General features: G+C 43.7%; 1 protein-coding gene across 1 annotated transcript in view; it reads right to left on the bottom strand.

The window, feature by feature from the left end:
• The window catches only part of LOC144153308 (uncharacterized), a 340,475-nt gene that overhangs the window by 69,392 nt on the left and 253,232 nt on the right, over positions 1-17,851 (bottom strand). Inside the window, exons 103-110 of the mRNA XM_077684958.1 lie at positions 16,658-16,771; positions 15,569-15,744; positions 14,659-14,762; positions 13,558-13,660; positions 7,190-7,330; positions 5,399-5,512; positions 1,698-1,839; positions 1,551-1,610 (exon numbers count right to left, since the gene is read on the bottom strand). Coding sequence (XP_077541084.1) covers positions 1,551-1,610; positions 1,698-1,839; positions 5,399-5,512; positions 7,190-7,330; positions 13,558-13,660; positions 14,659-14,762; positions 15,569-15,744; positions 16,658-16,771 — 954 coding nt within the window. The remainder of the gene's footprint in view (positions 1-1,550; positions 1,611-1,697; positions 1,840-5,398; positions 5,513-7,189; positions 7,331-13,557; positions 13,661-14,658; positions 14,763-15,568; positions 15,745-16,657; positions 16,772-17,851) is intronic.

Raw genomic sequence — 17,851 nt, 5'->3', positions numbered from 1 at the left:
AAAATGCATGCTCCGCGTGGCTTCGACGGGTTGCATCTGCGGACAGTCAAGAAAAAGCCTTTACTATAGTCTCCTATCACGTTTATTGCGCGAACCAAATGCTAAGATATTTTTTTTTCACTTCGGCCCATCCTTTATACGTGCCCTGATAGGCGTATGCGTCCTGTCCAGCCTCAAAGCAGTTGCTCTGGACTTGTGCATTACCAATCCCTACTCCGTTTTGCATGATTTTATATATTTCTTTTCTTCAAATGAACCCTTCCGGCGAACCAAGGGCTTGCGCGAATGCTTCTACTGGTTGTCAATGCGTCTTCGTTGTCGTCCCACAGATACGATCAGGTAGGCGCTATCGCTGAATGCACAATCTTGATGGATTTTCTATCTGTTATCTTCCACAATGTAATTACCTGCGTACACTACAGACCTTACCTTCCCCCGTCATGCAGGCTACGCTAGAACATTTCTTCCCTCTTATTTTCAAGATATCTTGGATCGCCTTTTTCGCAATAGAGAACTCTTCGCATCTAAACGCCATTCTTTAGGTTGACATTTCTGGGGGTGTTTCCACAGAAAAGGACGACGTCTACTCGCTGAAGCGAACCCTAATTAGTTCGCCATCAGCTACTCACGTGTCTGAAGCACCATGGAGCCGTCGCTCTGCCGATAAAAATGCTCAGCGCGCCGCTAGCTTGACAGGGGTTTGCGTCGCCGTGTGAAATACCGGAGAAACAAAATTCTGTTTGAACCTACAGTGCCATATGTTGCCGAAAAAAAACGCATTGAAGCATATCAAAGTCACTCGGTTTGCTTTTACAAGTCTCCGAAATCCGGGAAAACGCTGCCACCGGGGATGAACCGAAGCTGTACTTCCTCAATTCAAGCGTCTAGGCTGTAGACTGGACTCTAGTTTTAAAGATAACAAGCAACTTTGAGAAGTTAACAAAATTAGGAGTATTAAATATGCCACAAACTTTGGTTTTCAACCTCTACATACACGTCCCATCCAGTCAGGTCTAGTGAGGAATAGTAGGAAAAGTTCTAAAACACGCAGTGAAGTTCTCCAAGATGGAATTTCAATGATGTTCTACGCAGATTGACCTCCTTGACAAGAGTCACAGTCATACAGGAAGGCTTACTGCTATTGAAAGCTGCTTGATGGCAACATCTACAAACACTTACGGAGCATTTCGTATAGCTTATCAGTTACATGTAGTCTATGTCCAAGTTAACCGTCTCGACAAAGATAGATGCAATTGCGGTAGGGTAGAATATCAACCTACCAGGGTAAGTCATTATAACAACTATGTATGCGGTTGCAATGGCAACATTGACTTTCTGAGGTACCTTTGTAACTATAGCATAAGTTTCCAAGCCGTTCCAATTATTTCGTTCTTGTTGTGCGCGTTTCCATTTCTTCCTTTGTGGTTTTTACTCTCGGTACACTACTTCGTGAAGTTGAAATCTTAACCTAGCGAGAATAGCGGAACGGTTATAGCCTAATGCCCTCCTCTGACTAAAGAAGTAAGGTATTAAAAGTTTTTTAGGCTCACTTGCCGCTCCTTTCTTCTGAGACTTCGGACGTGGTTTTGGAGTTTTCAAGTTGTCTTCGACTGGAGAAAAAGAAGAAACCATAGAAAGGGTACCTCGCTTGTATGGAGAAAGTATAGGAGTTGAGCAAAGACATTTTTGATACAAACCTGTTCTTCGCGTGATCAACTGGTATATCGTGGAAAGCCTGGATGCTGGTCTTTTGTTGACACAGGTTCCAACCACGTCCTCAGTGTCAATGTAAAATGCTGCTACGGATATGTTGCGGTTGATGCTCTGAAGCTTGGTTATCTAGAAGAAAGTGTTTGATTTTAAACATGATGTACAATAAAGTAAGGCTACTACACAGCTGCACCAGTACTTTCAAAGCAGAAAGATTTTCGCTAAACCGCTGTATGTCCTCTGTGAAGAATTTACTCTTACTTCCGATATGTAGGCAAATGCCTGGTTCTGGATGAGCTTCGTATAACTCGATATCGGCGAAGGACATCGCTTTGGCTTGAAATTGATGTAAAATCTTTGTCCCCGCTCACACAGACAGGTCCTTGCATATCTCTGGTGCTTCGATAGCTTCGAGTCCGAACCCGTGGTGGTCGCACTAGCTCCACAGTGTCAGTTGTACTTTTGTACCGGTTGCTATAACCGAGTTTCCGGAACCAGAAATCGTAATAATCTCCTCGGCCAGTTCCTTCGGTCGCAGCCTACTTGAGAGCGCTTTGCTTATGAAGGTACGCTGACTATCTGCGTCAAGCAACACTTTCACCAGATGTTCACTAGCTGTTCCCTCCAACCATAACTAAGAAGAATCGTTTTTCGGGAAGCCTGATTCAGTCATCCAGCTGGAAATAGACGTTATTTTCGCCGCTGGTGGGCCTTTCCAAGTTGGGTAGCACAAAAAAATGGGCATCCCTTTCAACCGCGACAAGACCGCTTTAGTGAATTCTTACACTCCTTGAGCGCTGAAAGGGTCTGTCGCAGTGAAAGTAATATCTTTGTTTTCGCAATTCGGCTGTTTTTTCCTTCCAACCTCAGGTAAGCCGCAAAGTCACCCGTACTGTGGTCATTGTACCTACACAAAAGGCGCCTATCGCGGGACAAACAGTTCGCAAGGGAATGGAAGTTTGAACGTTGTCCACGACCTGCCTCCGGGTTGCTTATGTTTCATGTGGTATGTCCATTGCTGATCCACTCATGATGAAATTATTGTCCCTACTCCGTATTTTCGTTGCTTCCGTACTTCCGTACTTCCGTTCCGTAATTCCGTACTCCGTTGAACAGCCCGTGCAGCATCGAGACTTCATCACCTTTTTTAACGCTGTTTCTTTTAACGTTTGTTGGTTGAACTTAAGCGCCATCCTATAGTTCGAACTCTGCAGTAGCGCAATCTTCAAAGTAACTCCACAGGGTTCAATGTGTTCACCGATGATCTTCAGCGATCTAGCGTAGTGCGTACACGTTCACGGAGCGTATATTGGTTATTAAAGTAATCGCAGGAGGGGAATTTAGGGAGGTTTAGCAATTTCGTTTAATGGTTGATTGTTAGAGGTTTTTGAAATCAGTGCTACAGCAGTTGATAGCTACGAGGTAGCTCTCATTGGCTGTCGGTAAGCCGCCTATGATCTTCCCCTTTCCTCTTCAAGTGACTGCGCAGGAACTTCAATTTGACAGCACTGTTTAGAGATGGGTTTTGATTCGAATTGGTCCCGACATGCCGGCCAGTCAATAAATTCTGCATCAAAAAGCTGTATCCCAAGTGACGTCCTGTCTTGACGTTCTGTCTTGTACTAGTCGTTAAAGAGGACGCGGCTGCAAATTGTCTCTCAAAGTGGAAGATCGTGCCAGTGCTGCAATCCCAGTAATTTTATACGGTTGCAAATTCAACATCTTCTCCTTAGTCGTTACGTGCTGGTTCATTTTGGCGTCAAAGTTGGTTAAAACAGTCTTTCGGCTTGACAATATTGTGTTCTTCAGTCAGCTCCCACGTTTCTCGTGGGGTTACCTCAAACATAAACTTCCTGTCGGTGATTATCTGTTTAGTTGAGGCGCGGACTCAACGAAACCTCTTTACAAAATTATGCGTGATGCTTCTACTGTTCCATCATTGCCGATATAGATATATATTCCAGTTGAGCCCATTTCCGCCTTGTAGCCCATTGTAGCCTTCCGCCCGTTGGCGTTTGTAGCTTTCGCCTGATTTGTGTCGAACCTGCATGGTTTCAGAACACCTACCGTCTACGGCTAAAATTCCACATATAGGTCAGTATATCTGCCATAAAATTACGATTGGTTATCACTTAAAACTGGGGAACTGTGAAAAAAAAGGTCATATTTTGGGCAATTTCCCCCTCCACACAAGCTCTAGCCATGCCATGCCGTGTCACCATACGAACAACATTTAGGCGATTACGCTTTTCAAGCCCACCAAAGCACGGTTATAACCCCTTTAAATATAATGGGTTATGCTTGATGTTTTTAATGAATCAGATTGTACTCTGAACTTGAACAATAATACTTGAACATTTGAACTTGAACATTAAAAGAGGGGATATGTAGATCAGCACTTTGCAGAATACACGCAAGTACAAATGAATACTCATGCATTTTTAATTAAATATATTGAGAATTTTCTAATTTTGTCTTTGGTAAGTTTCACCACATTACCATTTTGATGCCGAAACGTAGTAGGAGCCATTAACATGTGCTTGCTTTGTGTTGGCCCTGCCTAATTGCTGACGGCTTGAGTACCAGTTTGTTTTTTAAACTATGTTCCGCATAACAAAATATATGCACTCTAGTGGATACAATCAGCGACTTACAATGCTAACACTCGAAGCGGCCTATCACATTACAAGCTGTGCCTGGTTAACACATGGAATCTGCATGAAGATCAACTAGATCCGAAAAACTTTTTTGAAACTAAAAGCATGCAAGAACATACACGTATTTTTAAATGAAATTTGTTTTAGATCTTCTAATGTTTTTGAGTAAATTTTACCCCACTGGAATCAAAGTAGGTTAATGCTGGACAATACTGAAATGTGCTTGGATTTTTTTTACCCCTGACTCATGTGGGAGAACTCACTACGATCAGGAGTGGTTAAGATATGGTGGGAAACATTTTTTTCCTGCTACGTTTTCCTACATGTGTTCTGAGGAACATGTTCTATGCTCTCCGTTGCATATAAAGAGCGACTTGTAGTGCTAACGTTTTACGCAGCCTGTTATAGTACAAGCCTCTTCTGGTTCACACACCGAATTATGTTCTGGATGTATGATTCAGGCAGAACAACGACAAAAAGCGTTCTCATCACAAGCATAGCTCTTTTCGTTACTGCATGTGGCTAGATGTGTACGCGGCATGTAGATAATCTGTACTAGACGGAAAAGAAACTTAAGCTCCAGTTGATACCAGAGAAGTCATTAAATTACTCCGAAACAGATACTTGATGATTGCATACGGCTCATGGTGGGAACGTAGGCGAATTGTACAGGTACAATAACCCTGCCAAGAAGAGAGCATTTTCCAACAAAGAAACGTGCAGGCAAGAAATACACGATAAACCTGAAATTACTGACAGCCTCGCTATAGAGTATCCACAACGGTAGTTTGCGAGAGCGGCGTTGTGAGGAAATAATAATTTGAGCAACCTGTAGTTGATTGTTGGTGCATTTTGTCAAAAGTGAGGTAGCCAAAATAACTGAAACAGAACCATAATTTCTAGAGCCCTCATTTAGGTTTACAGGTTACCTTCTTTCACCCAGTGTTCAAGATCGAAGCCCAAAGAAATGCAGGATTGGTACGAATTTTTCCCCTGTCCGAAGCAAACTTAAAGGGAACTCTTCTACTTACTTTGTCGGCAATCGTCTTTTCATCCTCGTAGAACATTTCTTCAGAAGAACTAATCACATGCACCGGCTTTCCCGCAGCCCGTTCTTCTTTGTCAAATCCATAGTTAAAGCATGCCTTAAAAAACAAGCAAAAACAGAAAAATTAAACCTCCATTACTATTGATGCATCCCTGTCTGCAGAGCGGAATGCGATACCGTGCAGGGTATGGTAAAAAAAACTTACCCTTTGCGCTCAACTAGCGTTACAAACAGGTCGCATAAATACCCCGTACTTTTATCAACAAAACCAGGTTTTTTCGAAGGATTCCTCCATTTCCGCCCGGCGGTTGCTGTTAGGCACGTCCTGCGGTCGCATTATGAGCATAGGAACCCCTATTTGGCCTTTGTACAGGGAATCTCTATAATTACCATAGAACCAGTGATTTATTGCCATCGAAGCCCATGCCTAACGGAACTTTCCACGCCAGCAGGGCCTTAACTATAACCCATGTACCGCACGTGATTTAGATGTACTGGGAGTTATGGCGGGTGCAACGGCGCAGGCCTGCGTATGTGAATATGTGAAGAACTGGTAATTATCATAAACCTGTGCGATTCCGTGAAAGGATTACATTTTATGGATGCTAACTGCGGGGTAAAATACTGTTGCAAAAAACAAAGCGGGAGCCCCAACAGACGAAGACATCACAGAATACATCGAATTCGCTGCGTTTTCTCCCCCTTAGCGAAGGAGTCAAAAAGTCCTAATACCTACTCGAACAATCAACACCAGTTTCTAACCAAGCACGGCAATAAATATATTCATACGCGCTATGAAACAAAACAAATAGTGATAACAAAATTGCCTATATTTATTAAGAATTTCCCGCAGATGCCCTCGCAAGCACCACGGAGGTTTTACAATTATGCGCTAGAATACTCTTGAAAAACTAACACACTTTTACAGCAGCCAGATGAAAATATGAATGAGGAAGGCAAATTGTAGGACGCTTATTTTTCCCGCAACAAAAAGCATGCCGGAGTGATGCATTTATACTTCGAAGGGTCAACCAAGCCGCCGTTTTTTTTCATTTCATTGTGGTGGCTTTCTGTATGCATTAGCTGCAGTGGATACAGAGGTAAAAATATTTTTAGAACATTCTCAATGTTGCGTTTTATCACACTTTCGGGAAGAAGAATAACAAGAAAAAAATAGCACAGTATTAATGGTGCATGAAACAAACCATGTTTGCTTGTACATTGCGATTAAGCATAAGTCCTATTTAATTAGCTTAAAAACTGTCAGCAGTAGAGCTTTATTCTAGCGGACAAACATAGGGCTGTCCGTTTCTCCAAAGTATTAAGAGCAGACGAGAATTCCATGATGTTTACAACTTTGCTGCGCGCTACTTACTACTAAATAAAAGACATTCGGTGAGTCATCTTAGCGGCTAGTTGTCATTTACTTTGTTTGGGGATTGTTTTGATAAAACTTCAGTTTTCTCCTCCACTTCCTTTGTAGATGACCATGCACTGAAGGAAAACAGGAATCCTGCAACGTTTACTTCACTGCAAACTAACCAAGTGAACGGAACCCGGCATACTGGTAGAGCCGTCCTCGCAGCCTCGTTCAGTAGATTTTTTCAAAAAAACCTGCATTAGATTAAGAGAGCACTTGACAGTAGCTCTGCTTATTCTACGTGGCTCTGTCGACGGAACGCACGTTTTGGTCGGAACCTGCCCTATCCAGATTTCTTGTAAAACGGGGATTATTAATTGAGTTCGCCAGAACAACAGATGTTATGGTGCTTACCACAGCGAAGCCGCGCCAAAGTTCTTTTTTGCAGGACCTGCCAGAAGTGCCTTCTTTCTTGGAGAGTTTGTAGTCGACCACAGGGAGAAACACCGGAACCGCCAGCATGGCAGTGACCTCATGTTCCGAAAGTCTTGTGTTCTGAGCACAAGAAGACATATCTGTGTAACCTATTTTCTTGCAGGGGAAGTTTTTTCGTGCAAAATTGAAAGTCACACAATGTGATCACTAGAGACCGAATTTTAAGCAAATGCTTATTTAGTTTCTTGCACTCCTATCGCTCCAGTCCAAAGCATAAATATGAGCACGAATTAGAGGTTAAAAAGGGCTTTATAGCTTTTATAGAGCCTGTAAATTCACACTTTTGCGGTTGTGCATAAATGCCCATATAAATACTATTTAGCCTCACGTTTCTTTTGAGCGTAGCTTTAGATAGTCATTTATGTTACCAGGTGAAATTAGCTCTTCTTAGCATAGATTATGTTTACGGGAGTGGCACGCATGTGGGGAACCGTGCGTGCGCGCCGTCACTGGTTACGTGTCGGGCTCAGCGAGAGAGAGGTACTTGTCTTGTGTGTTTGATGTTCCAAACTGTGTCCCACCGAGAGCAAAGTAATGCCTCGACTCCAATGTGAGTGCGATTAATAGCATATCTGTTCATACCACCGTTGCTGGTGTTTTTTCTGCGAGGCGCGGGTCCACAGTTGCACAAGCCGCGCCATGGCTGGGCCGAAGAGGCACCGTCTACGTGGTGATTTCTAGAGTCGCCAAGCGAAGAAATTGACAGCTAAACTTTTCAGTGAATGCCATCGATATGAGGTTCAGAATATTCTACTAAACAAATTCCCTAAGTAGCACCAGTAAAATGGGACGCTCATTCCCAGTGACAAGGTGCACAATTGTGAATGAAAAAATCTGGAGCTGGTGGTAGTTCGCTATTGCCTCCACAGTTTTCAAAGTGATTCTTAAACTACGCTCTGCGTGCTCTCCAAAGACATTTCTTCAAACATGTGCAGTAGCACCGTTGTTTCTAGAGCAATACTCAATTCCAACTCAGTTTTAAAGGAGCCATGAAGACAAAACACAAGTTTGGTTCATTGAAAAGACAGCCTCGTTAGAATAACTGGCAGCAGTTTTAACGTAAACTTCGTTGAAATAAGCTATATAATCAGGAAAAAGGGAATGGCCATACGACCCACTCGCTCATTCCCCGAAACAGAGCCTATGATGTCATACCAGCCTGCTCTGTGATTGGCGGAGGCCGGCAAAAGATTGCACAACGAACTATTTGTGTTTGAATTTAGAGACTATTCTTTTTAAATCAATGAGAATTGTGGGACAAACAGTGGAAGTTACGAAAGCGCATGCAAACATAGAAGTACTGATGCGTACTGCTGTTGGTACTGTGCGCACTATGCTTCGTTTAGCTTCACAGCACTGCGGGGCTTTGGGGTTGTCTCTGACGACACTGGCCGATTGACGCAAGCGACGATGTCTTACGTGACCATATTTGTCGAGCGAGCACTATGTTTCACGAAACAATTTTCTCCCATAACAAAAACAAGCCAGGCTTGAATACGGTAAAAAAATTCACAGCATATCCACGGGGTGAATGATGATGAGTGCGCGAAGCTCCTGAGGGGAAATCATCGGTAAAACCGTGACTCTTCAGTGAAAGTTCGCCCACTAGATCTGTGTCCGAACGTAACGTCTAGAAAGTCTCGCTTAAACCGCGCGTCGGCACCTTGGGGCTGAGCTCGCCTGATGCGTTTTGCAGACGCCTCACGAGCTCTCATTGCATCGGGGTCTGCCTGCCGATACGCGCGCTTTCTCGCCGCTTCCCGTTCTCTGACGTTTTGGAGATCCTCTTCGCGTCGCAGCCGTGCCGCTTCGCGTACGGCAGGGTCCTCGCGCCGTTGCCGTGACGCTTGGGCCTCTCGTTCTCGAACGCTGGGATCTTGGCGGCGTCGTCGCGCAGCCAGACGACACGCTTCGGCCTCCCGCTCTCGTACGGCAGGATCTTGGCGGCGGCGTCGCGCAGCTTCACGGAGCGCTTCTGCCTCGCGGGCTCGCACATCTGCAGCCTTATCCATCGGGCGACTCCGAGCGCGCGCCAACAGCGAACGGATTTTATTACAACGCTCCCCGCCATCTAGTAAACAATCCAAGAACTAAACTAGAGGTAGCCACGCCATCTAGTAAACAATCCAAGCGCATCTTTTCATCATATACAAGTACCGCCATCTAGTAAACAATCCAAGAACTAAACTAGAGGTAGCCACGCCATCTAGTAAACAATCCAAGAACTAAACTAGAGGTGGCTACATACATACGTCGAGGATGGACAGACCCACGCCTTAAGGAGCTTTGCCCCTAAACAACCAAAGCAGAAAACGGCTTGCCATGGTATGGTGGCCCCATCTAGGTTAGGTAACGTGAACAGACGCCCAAATACATCGAAACCAGAGCCGCCGTATAGTGTGGAGACACCCTTTGAACGGTTCCGTGCCGCTGCAATTGGGTCAACGTGCTGCACGCATTGTTCTTTTCGTTTCCCACGAGACCCAGCAATGCGAAACAGTCAAGATGATTGAAACTTCGCCAGTAAACCGCGTTTCGGTGCTAATTTTAGCGCGGTTTTGATACAATGAATTGCTTCGGCGGCGAGCGAGTGACCCAAAATGGCGGCGCGAGCGTATACGTGTCTGCACCCTGTACGGCGGACGCGTGAATCATGGGACCCCAGGCTGCAGAGCGGTCGGGAACCTGTGATGGCATTGCAGACAACGAAAACACGATTTAGCGGGAAAATCAAAATTTTAACCTAAATTCATTAATTCCTCAGTGAATAAAGCATTGTTTGTATCAGGACAAGCGCTGGGGGCATTAGAAAACGCAAGTTCTTTAGGATAGAAGAAACTTGTATTTTGTCTTCATGGCTCCTTTAAACGAAACGGTTGAGCATCGAACACGCCTTTGTTAGCAGATCGCTTGACAGGCAATGGCGGAGCATCGCTGTTTAACTGCATTTCCTTACCCCTTAAGATTCACACTGCCGATGGGATGCAGAAAACGCTTTTCCACCAAAAAGCTGTCTGGCTACTAAATAACCGCCAGAAAATGCTCTTCAAATGTGTGAACGAGAACTTTGCAGTGTAGGGACGTTTTTCCTGCACAATTCGGACATTACCAATGTATATGAGAAAATTGCCAGAGTTGTGTAAAAACACTTATTCTTTAACAAATCATTCTATCTAGATAATTTCTGTCGGTTTTTGTTGTGTAGCAATATAGTTGCCTCAGGCAGACAGAGATAGCACCTTTTTATTCAGTATTCCCAGTTTTAGGGCATTCTTTTTCATACCTGTTTCACAATATGTGACACTCCAGCAAGTGCAGTGGCCATTCAACATAAATATGACCAGTGAGCTCGTTGAACTAGGCCAAAGAATCGGTATTAGTCCAGCAGATTTATTGAACAGAACAGGTATGCTCAATTGTTGCCGTATTCGTGCCCTCAAAAACCATGCCATTTGTGTTTTTCCGTTCTTGCATACAGGTCACGCACGTCTTCGCTTGAAATTATTTGCATTTTTGTCAAAATTCCTAGGGCCTATATTTACGACGTTGTAGTTTTTCTTGCCATTTTCGGCACATACAGCATCTTTATCTAACGCGAAAAATTCTGCCCTTGTGATCACTGATAACTATTGTAGGATTGTGGCTTTGCCCATCCTTGAAAAATAACTGCAGCATATCGCTTACCTCTTTAATAGAGGTAAGCTTTCTTTGCTTCGTCTCGCGGTTTTACGGGAGGCCGCTGCTGCTGTTGCTGCTGCATTCTAGTCGGGTGCCCCTCTGGCTTTCAGCTTACACCGAGTAAAAGTGGGTTCTGCATATCGCCCTTGCGGGGCCCGGAAACTAATTTGTAAGGGGGGCGGAGCTCTCAGGGAGATAACCGCGCCCTAGTGCTCTATAATGGGAAAGCGAAAGTGGGGAAGGACTTGAGGGATGCCAGGGGAAGCCCCGGTTTTTTGCGTGTATCTCGTCGTCTCCTCTTGAAACTTGAGGCTGGTGGCCTGTTCAGTTGTAGGGCTGAGAGGAACGGTTTTCGTTACGTCTGGTATTTTTCGACGCTCTTGCCTCTGCTCACCGACTTGAAAAATCATCTTCCGTAAGGCTCAAAAAACATGGTCAAGTTCCCTTCAACCCACACATGCAACAATGGAAGCTTCCCCTTATTCGTTTCCCAGCTATCCTGGCTATTCATTTATTTCTTTTCCTGTCGCTGATAAAACCAACGCTCTTCTAAAGCGAAGCTTTCCTAGCCTCGTCTCTGAAATGTCCAGAAGCTATGCTGCTGCTGAGTTTTCACTCCATCCCGCAGGGCCCAGCGAAGGCAAGAGGCAGCTCTCATGCGCAGAGTCTAGCCTGGCTGTGCCACGTACCCCTAGGTTTCTTACACCACCAAATGGAGTCACCTCCGCACTTCGCGACTCTTCGCAACCAAAGTCGGGTGCTCTACTAAATGAAATGCCTCGAACCAATCGAGTTTACGCTAGCCCGAGATCGAACGTTATTGTATGGAGGAGACTGTAAATGTAGCGGCCCATTTCGTGTTAGATTCTAGAGCTCCGCTTCGGCTGGTAATGAACTTGATGCGTTTAAGAAAAGAAACTCGCAGCGGATCTGCCCACTTCGCTGCAAACGACTTCGAAAGACGATAGTGTTCTGCCGCCCCTGCAATGTAAATGCCTCTCTTCCCTCTTCCGCCTATCCGGCACGCTTTGGGCTTCGCTCCTCGCACCATGAGCTTTGGAGATTTGCTAAAGCCATATCAATTTTCGCGCGTTCCACTGTTCGCGCGCACTCTTGGAACCTTTCATTGGTGTAGAAAGTAGAACGCCACAACGTGACTTAGATCCTCAGGTGCTCTATTTGCTATCAGAAAGCGTGCGCAGCCATGCATATTGCAACGACCCTCGTATCTCAGTTTGAACTTGAAACCTTGGTTTGACGATCTGACATCAGACAGCAGCAAAAAACTCGCAGGCGAGGAAGAAAGAGACGCGGTACAGGTGAATATGAAGAAGACGACTGTCCATCTGTGACTGGAAGTAGCACATTGTCTCTGGGAGACCAGTTCGCCTTGTAAGTAAACCTTAATCAGTCCTCAGTTGCAACCATCGCTTTAATATTTAATTCAAATAAGACTGCGAATAGAACTTGTGGGCCGATATCTTGCTTCAGTTAAAGGATATTTACAAGCATGGACATTGGAACTATGAACATTTATCAGTTTAGAAATGTTTTCCCTAAATAAACGTATGATTCAACAATCCTTTTAACTTCTGTCCAAGCCGCTGAATCGAGGGAAGGAAGGACGGACGGACAGACAAATTTCCTTATTAATGTAATGTTTTAAAAGCGGTTACCTTCCCCCTCGAAATTAGTTTCAAACGTCAGGATTTCTCCTATAAAGCATACCTATACTGCGGCGTGTGACACGAAGACAACTTATAGTCGCTCCCTCGCTCATTCACTTGCTTAAATCGAGTTCAATGTAAGAGAGGGCGCCACCACCTCGGTAATCGCGCGAATGCTCCTCCCATCGGCGCTTCTCAGTTGACCAATCAGCGCCATCCATGTGGCAAGAGAGAGACTTCAAATCTTCGAATACACTTATACACTACATGCAAGATGCTTCGCTACTCCGGAGGTCTTACGTTTGTGAAGATGGTCCGGGATTTTCTCTCTATTCAGCAGCGTGGCCCTTACGTGCCTTCTTTTGACCGAACATACAATGCATGGTTTCTGGACAGTCTAGTCTTGAAGGCACTTGCCCCAACTTAGACGTCACAGTGACGTCACAGTACGCGACATGACCATGTGCTCTTTATAACCTCACCACGGGCGCTTAAAACCAGCACATAAAACCAAGGAATCACGAAGGTGAGCTGATAGTTCCCGTGAGTGGCAAAGGTGCCTAAAATCGTTTAGAAAACATGATATACACTTTAGCTCGAACATAAACAGGCTAAGGGGTTGCCTTTAACAAGTGTTTTGCTCGGTATCTTTCCGGCGCTCTTTATCTGCTGAGAAAAAGTCGTCTTTCAATCGGCTCTAATGAATTTATGCCAAAACCATTTTTGAAAAAAAAAAACGTTTAAAATAAACTTCCTCCTCAAACAAGTTATTACTTAGAAATTGCGTATTTTAATATCAAATTTTAAGAACAAGATTTTTTGGTGAAACCTAGTGCCACGTAGGCGAGTTTCCGTGGTTTATCGGTCGGCACCATTATTACTTTCGCATGCTGATAATAAGGCGTTAACGGTTTGTAATCAAAAATGGGATTTGTTTCTTACCAGCGATGCAATATCGTCCAATGCAAAGTACGGCGAGCTGTCGATTGTGCATCTTGCAGGTGGTCTAATCCTGTTCGGCATGATGACGATGTAATTGCTGTACCTGGAGCAAGACAACCGCATTCATTTATCTAGGCGTGGTGTGCTTCCAATTTTAATTGGCATTAGTTCAATATTTATTGGTTAGACGGGCTAGAAATGATTTACATTATAATTAGAAGACTTCTGATTATGATGATTTTATTTGATTTTAATGACGCAAGGACCACTATGGGCAATTAACGCCAACAATATAGTTCTTTGGCGACAGCGGTGGGAGGGTACGCACTAAAACCTGTCAGCAAAAGAGGCGATGAGGATGACTGTCGTATAGGGCCACGGGAGACTATAGTTGGTATGTAATGAGGTGTAAAAATTTGAGGTCTCAAAAACTTAAACACGGAATGCAATACTTCCATACATGCGCAGTTATTTCAGGTCATGTAGTATGTGTTAACTATGTTTTGCTCAAATTCATCTCCTCTGAACATGAAGAAGCAGTATTTGTAATGTTTGTCGATATATCTTATCTCCCACACAGCCTACAGACACTAAAGTGTCCCCACAAATAAGAGTTTCGAAACACATTAGGCTCAAGATGTGCCCGGTACACGACAAAGTAAAGTATTAGAGCTAATGACGAAGCACCCTACATATTCCTATATATATATATATATATATATATATATATATATATATAGTCTGAAAAGATAAAAACTCGCACAGAGCGCGAAAAAAATAAGGTTAGTAGAGACAGAGACAAACGAGAAAGACGTAGAAAATAAAAATAAGTTTACTGACGTTTCAGGGAGAGGACTCTCTGTCTCTACTAACCTTATAATTCCAGCAAGTCAATGGTGGCCCCAGTGTAATTAATCATGCTGACAGAGCACCTAATGCACCACGGACATGAGATTTTCACATCGCTATCCTGGATCAAACCTGCTCATTTGAGTAACTTATAACGCTAATCCTCGCTATCATCAAGTTTTCGCCAGTTTTGAATCTTTAATGGCGACGATTCGAGGACGATTTTGGTTAAAGTAGCTTGTGCATACTTACTTCCCAAGTTCGGGCAGAACCTCGTCCAACGCTGCACGCGGGGCCCCAACTACCACCGTAAGCTTTCTATTGCTTGCCCATCCGTCAAAAGCTTCCCGTACACTCTGTAGAAGAAATTTCCCCGCCCGTCGTTAGTGGTTCACCACTGGCCATCGTAACACAACCTACCACAGAGCTCTGAACATTTGAAGAAAATAATTGCAGACATAAGAAATCGTAAAGAACTGCGGCTAAATAATCGTATTCATCAGAGAGCAAACAAGTATCCACAGTCGTCCAAATTTCAACTCGCGTTTGGCAACTTCAGATCCGCTGCCTTAATACAAGAAAAGGTGCTGGAAGTACGCATTTTCCATAATTAGATAAGATCAGTACAAATGACTGTCACGTCAATTAGTGGATACAGATGGAGCAGGTCCTCAAAAAGTAATGTGGAGCGTTCTGATACAGCCTGAATATGATTTTTAAGTGTGGTATTCTATTTTCAACAGCTTGGCCGTTTATTTTAAGGTTTTTTGTCATTTTTCTAAACTTTGAACAGCATATCAGAGCATATGAAGAGGATGGCATTTCTGAGAACCTTAGGAAGAAACAGCACATTGATCCCAGCCACAGCTTACGGAGAAGCGAATTTTGAGTTTTATGCGCCGAAACTATACCTTGGCACTGGTTATTTGGGCTGCAGTGGAGAGCGACAGGTTATTTTTAACTACCTCTGAATGTTAACCTACGCAATAATATAGACTCCCAGCCCAGAACATTTCGGCATGCGTCAAAAAATGCCCGCCACGGGTGATATCGAATCACTTGCTTGTGCTCGGGAGCTTAGCTCGTGAAGTAAGAAGAACCAGGTAACATAAATTTACTATTTCTAAAAGCACCATCCCAACTGGGGTCATCTGGTATTTACCTTGATGTTCTTCACGCAGGCAGCCATATCTTCCTGAGGGCCAAGAAAGAAGGCACGGCCGTCCATCTGCCTGCTCGTGACGGTCTCCAAGACCTCCGTGGCAAACGTAGAGTCGAACTTCTCAAAGCGCTCTTGTGTACCTCCCGACAGCAACAGCTTTGGCTCTGGCTGGTTATCTGCGATTTTGAATTCATCGGGTTTGTTTCCAGTTGAACAGTGTCAACAAGAAAAAGAAAAATCCGCATAAAACGAGGACACAAGAGAAGACGATTAGACACACCGGGTCTCCTGTGGGTCTAGTCGTCTTCTCTTGTGCCTTTGTTTTATGCGCAGTTTGCCTTTTCGCAATGTACCAACCAGCCTAAGTTTTATGCTACTTATGTCAACCATAAACTCCTTGCGCAATAATTTTGCCGCAACTCCTTACAAATCAAGTTCGCAGGCTTTTGATCCACCCTGAATGTGGTTTGTTTAGCGTGCTATTCTGTTTTTTTTTTTGAGCTTGATAGTTCATTTCGGGTTTTTCGCTCAATGTTTTGTTTAACTCTCAACAGCATATCAAAGTACGTGAAGACGATGTCACTTCTGAGAAAGTTAAGCAGGAACAGCACAGCGCAGACAACAGGCTTCAGGTCCTACTGTTAAACTTCAGGAACAACATCTCCCAAAACATTTTTCACCCCAAGAATGCTTATACGCTACTAAGAAAACATTACTGAACGGCTGAAAAACAAAACCGTGCCGGCCAAAGTCTTCTAACAATATGGTCATATTAGGATAAAGGACCCAAACGTTCTGATGAGGGCTTATTTTGCTTAAGCGTAACAACCAAAAAGGGCAAATAACCGAATGTGCGGTAACATCTGTCCAGTCGGCGGCCTGCCCGCAATATTTTCAGAAAAATTCGGTAGCCGCCCCAGTAAACCCTTGCAGTTTTATTTTATAAGCAACATTTTCCCGCACTTCCGTTATATATTCACGAATGTATTATGAATTGAGATAACTCATTCTAGACTTTACGTTACCTACTCGCGAGCAACAAGTGGGCATTCTTTAAGCATATTTCGCATCGCGACGATCAAAACTCACCCTTTGCGCTGGCATGCGGTTTGTGTACTGGATGCAAGAAAATGATGTGCGTGCAGAGATGCTTCACATACTTGATGTTGAACTCTTTCATGGCTGTTGTACAGAGAACAGCGGCTGAAATAAAATAAAGAAGATGGACATTTGTGAATCATGTTTTAAAGGAAATAACATTAGACCGTTCGAGCACATTAAGTGACCCCATCACTACACGAGCAGCCACCTCAATCGTTGCTTCGAATAAAATGCAATATCGGGCGTGCGACATTTTTTCGTTCAGTAAATTGGGGGAAGACAAGCAGTAAATTCCCCTGCTAGTCGTAAGAATAGGGCAAAGGATTACTAAAAAGAAAGCACCTTAAGTAGATATGCGAAATGTGACATTTTCATAGTTGGTAATGAGATACCATAAGAGGTGGACGAGGTGATGAGATGCGCGTAAAAGCATGAGATGTAAAACATTGGCGGCTTGGGTGCATTCGGAAAACACGAAGTAATGACAAATCCGCTACCTATGTGGCTAGGAAAAGGTGTGCAACCATTGTGCACTACCACTAATGATTGCTTGGGCCGAAACGTCAAATCTTGCGTAAAACCTGGAGAGAAAACAAACTGTATATGTAGGCATACGTATACCTACATGTAATTGGGTATATGGTACATTAGAATTATATATGTACTTTTTATCCATTCATACATTATGTAATTTTATATCCCTGGGGAAAAAAAATTTTTACTCGCGTTTCTTTATTGTTTGAGTCACGAACTATAATGTAATTAGGCATTAGAATTTTTATTATTTTCATGGCTCGGGCATAACAGAGTTAAAAGAAGTAGATCTTGGGTGTGCATAAAATGCTGAAAACTGTCTTATCATCATGTTAACAATCATCACAGAGCGCTCAGACGAGAAGTAACGAATTGGGGGAAAATAATAAATTCAGGCAGCGTTTCATAGAAGCTATGTAAAAGTCTACAGATAAAAACGTAGTCAGCCAGCGGAAATGAATAAGTTAATTGTGGTGCTAATGATTAGGAAAAAATGCCCCACATACTACTTCAAAAATAAAGGCGCGCTGGAAACGCTCCGTAAAATTGAAATGAAAATTTAACAAATTACTGCTGAATCCCATGCTCAAGAGCAAGGAATCATGAACTGGGTAGTAATCACGTACTGAACAAGTGAACAGAAACAGG

The sequence above is a fragment of the Haemaphysalis longicornis genome, unplaced genomic scaffold (assembly GCF_048455015.1).
Source record: "Haemaphysalis longicornis isolate Haplotype H1 unplaced genomic scaffold, Haemaphysalis longicornis Haplotype H1 scaffold_9, whole genome shotgun sequence".
Taxonomy (NCBI): domain Eukaryota; kingdom Metazoa; phylum Arthropoda; class Arachnida; order Ixodida; family Ixodidae; genus Haemaphysalis; species Haemaphysalis longicornis.
The sequence above is the reverse complement of the archived record's forward strand: the minus strand, read 5'-3'. Positions and strand labels throughout refer to the sequence as shown.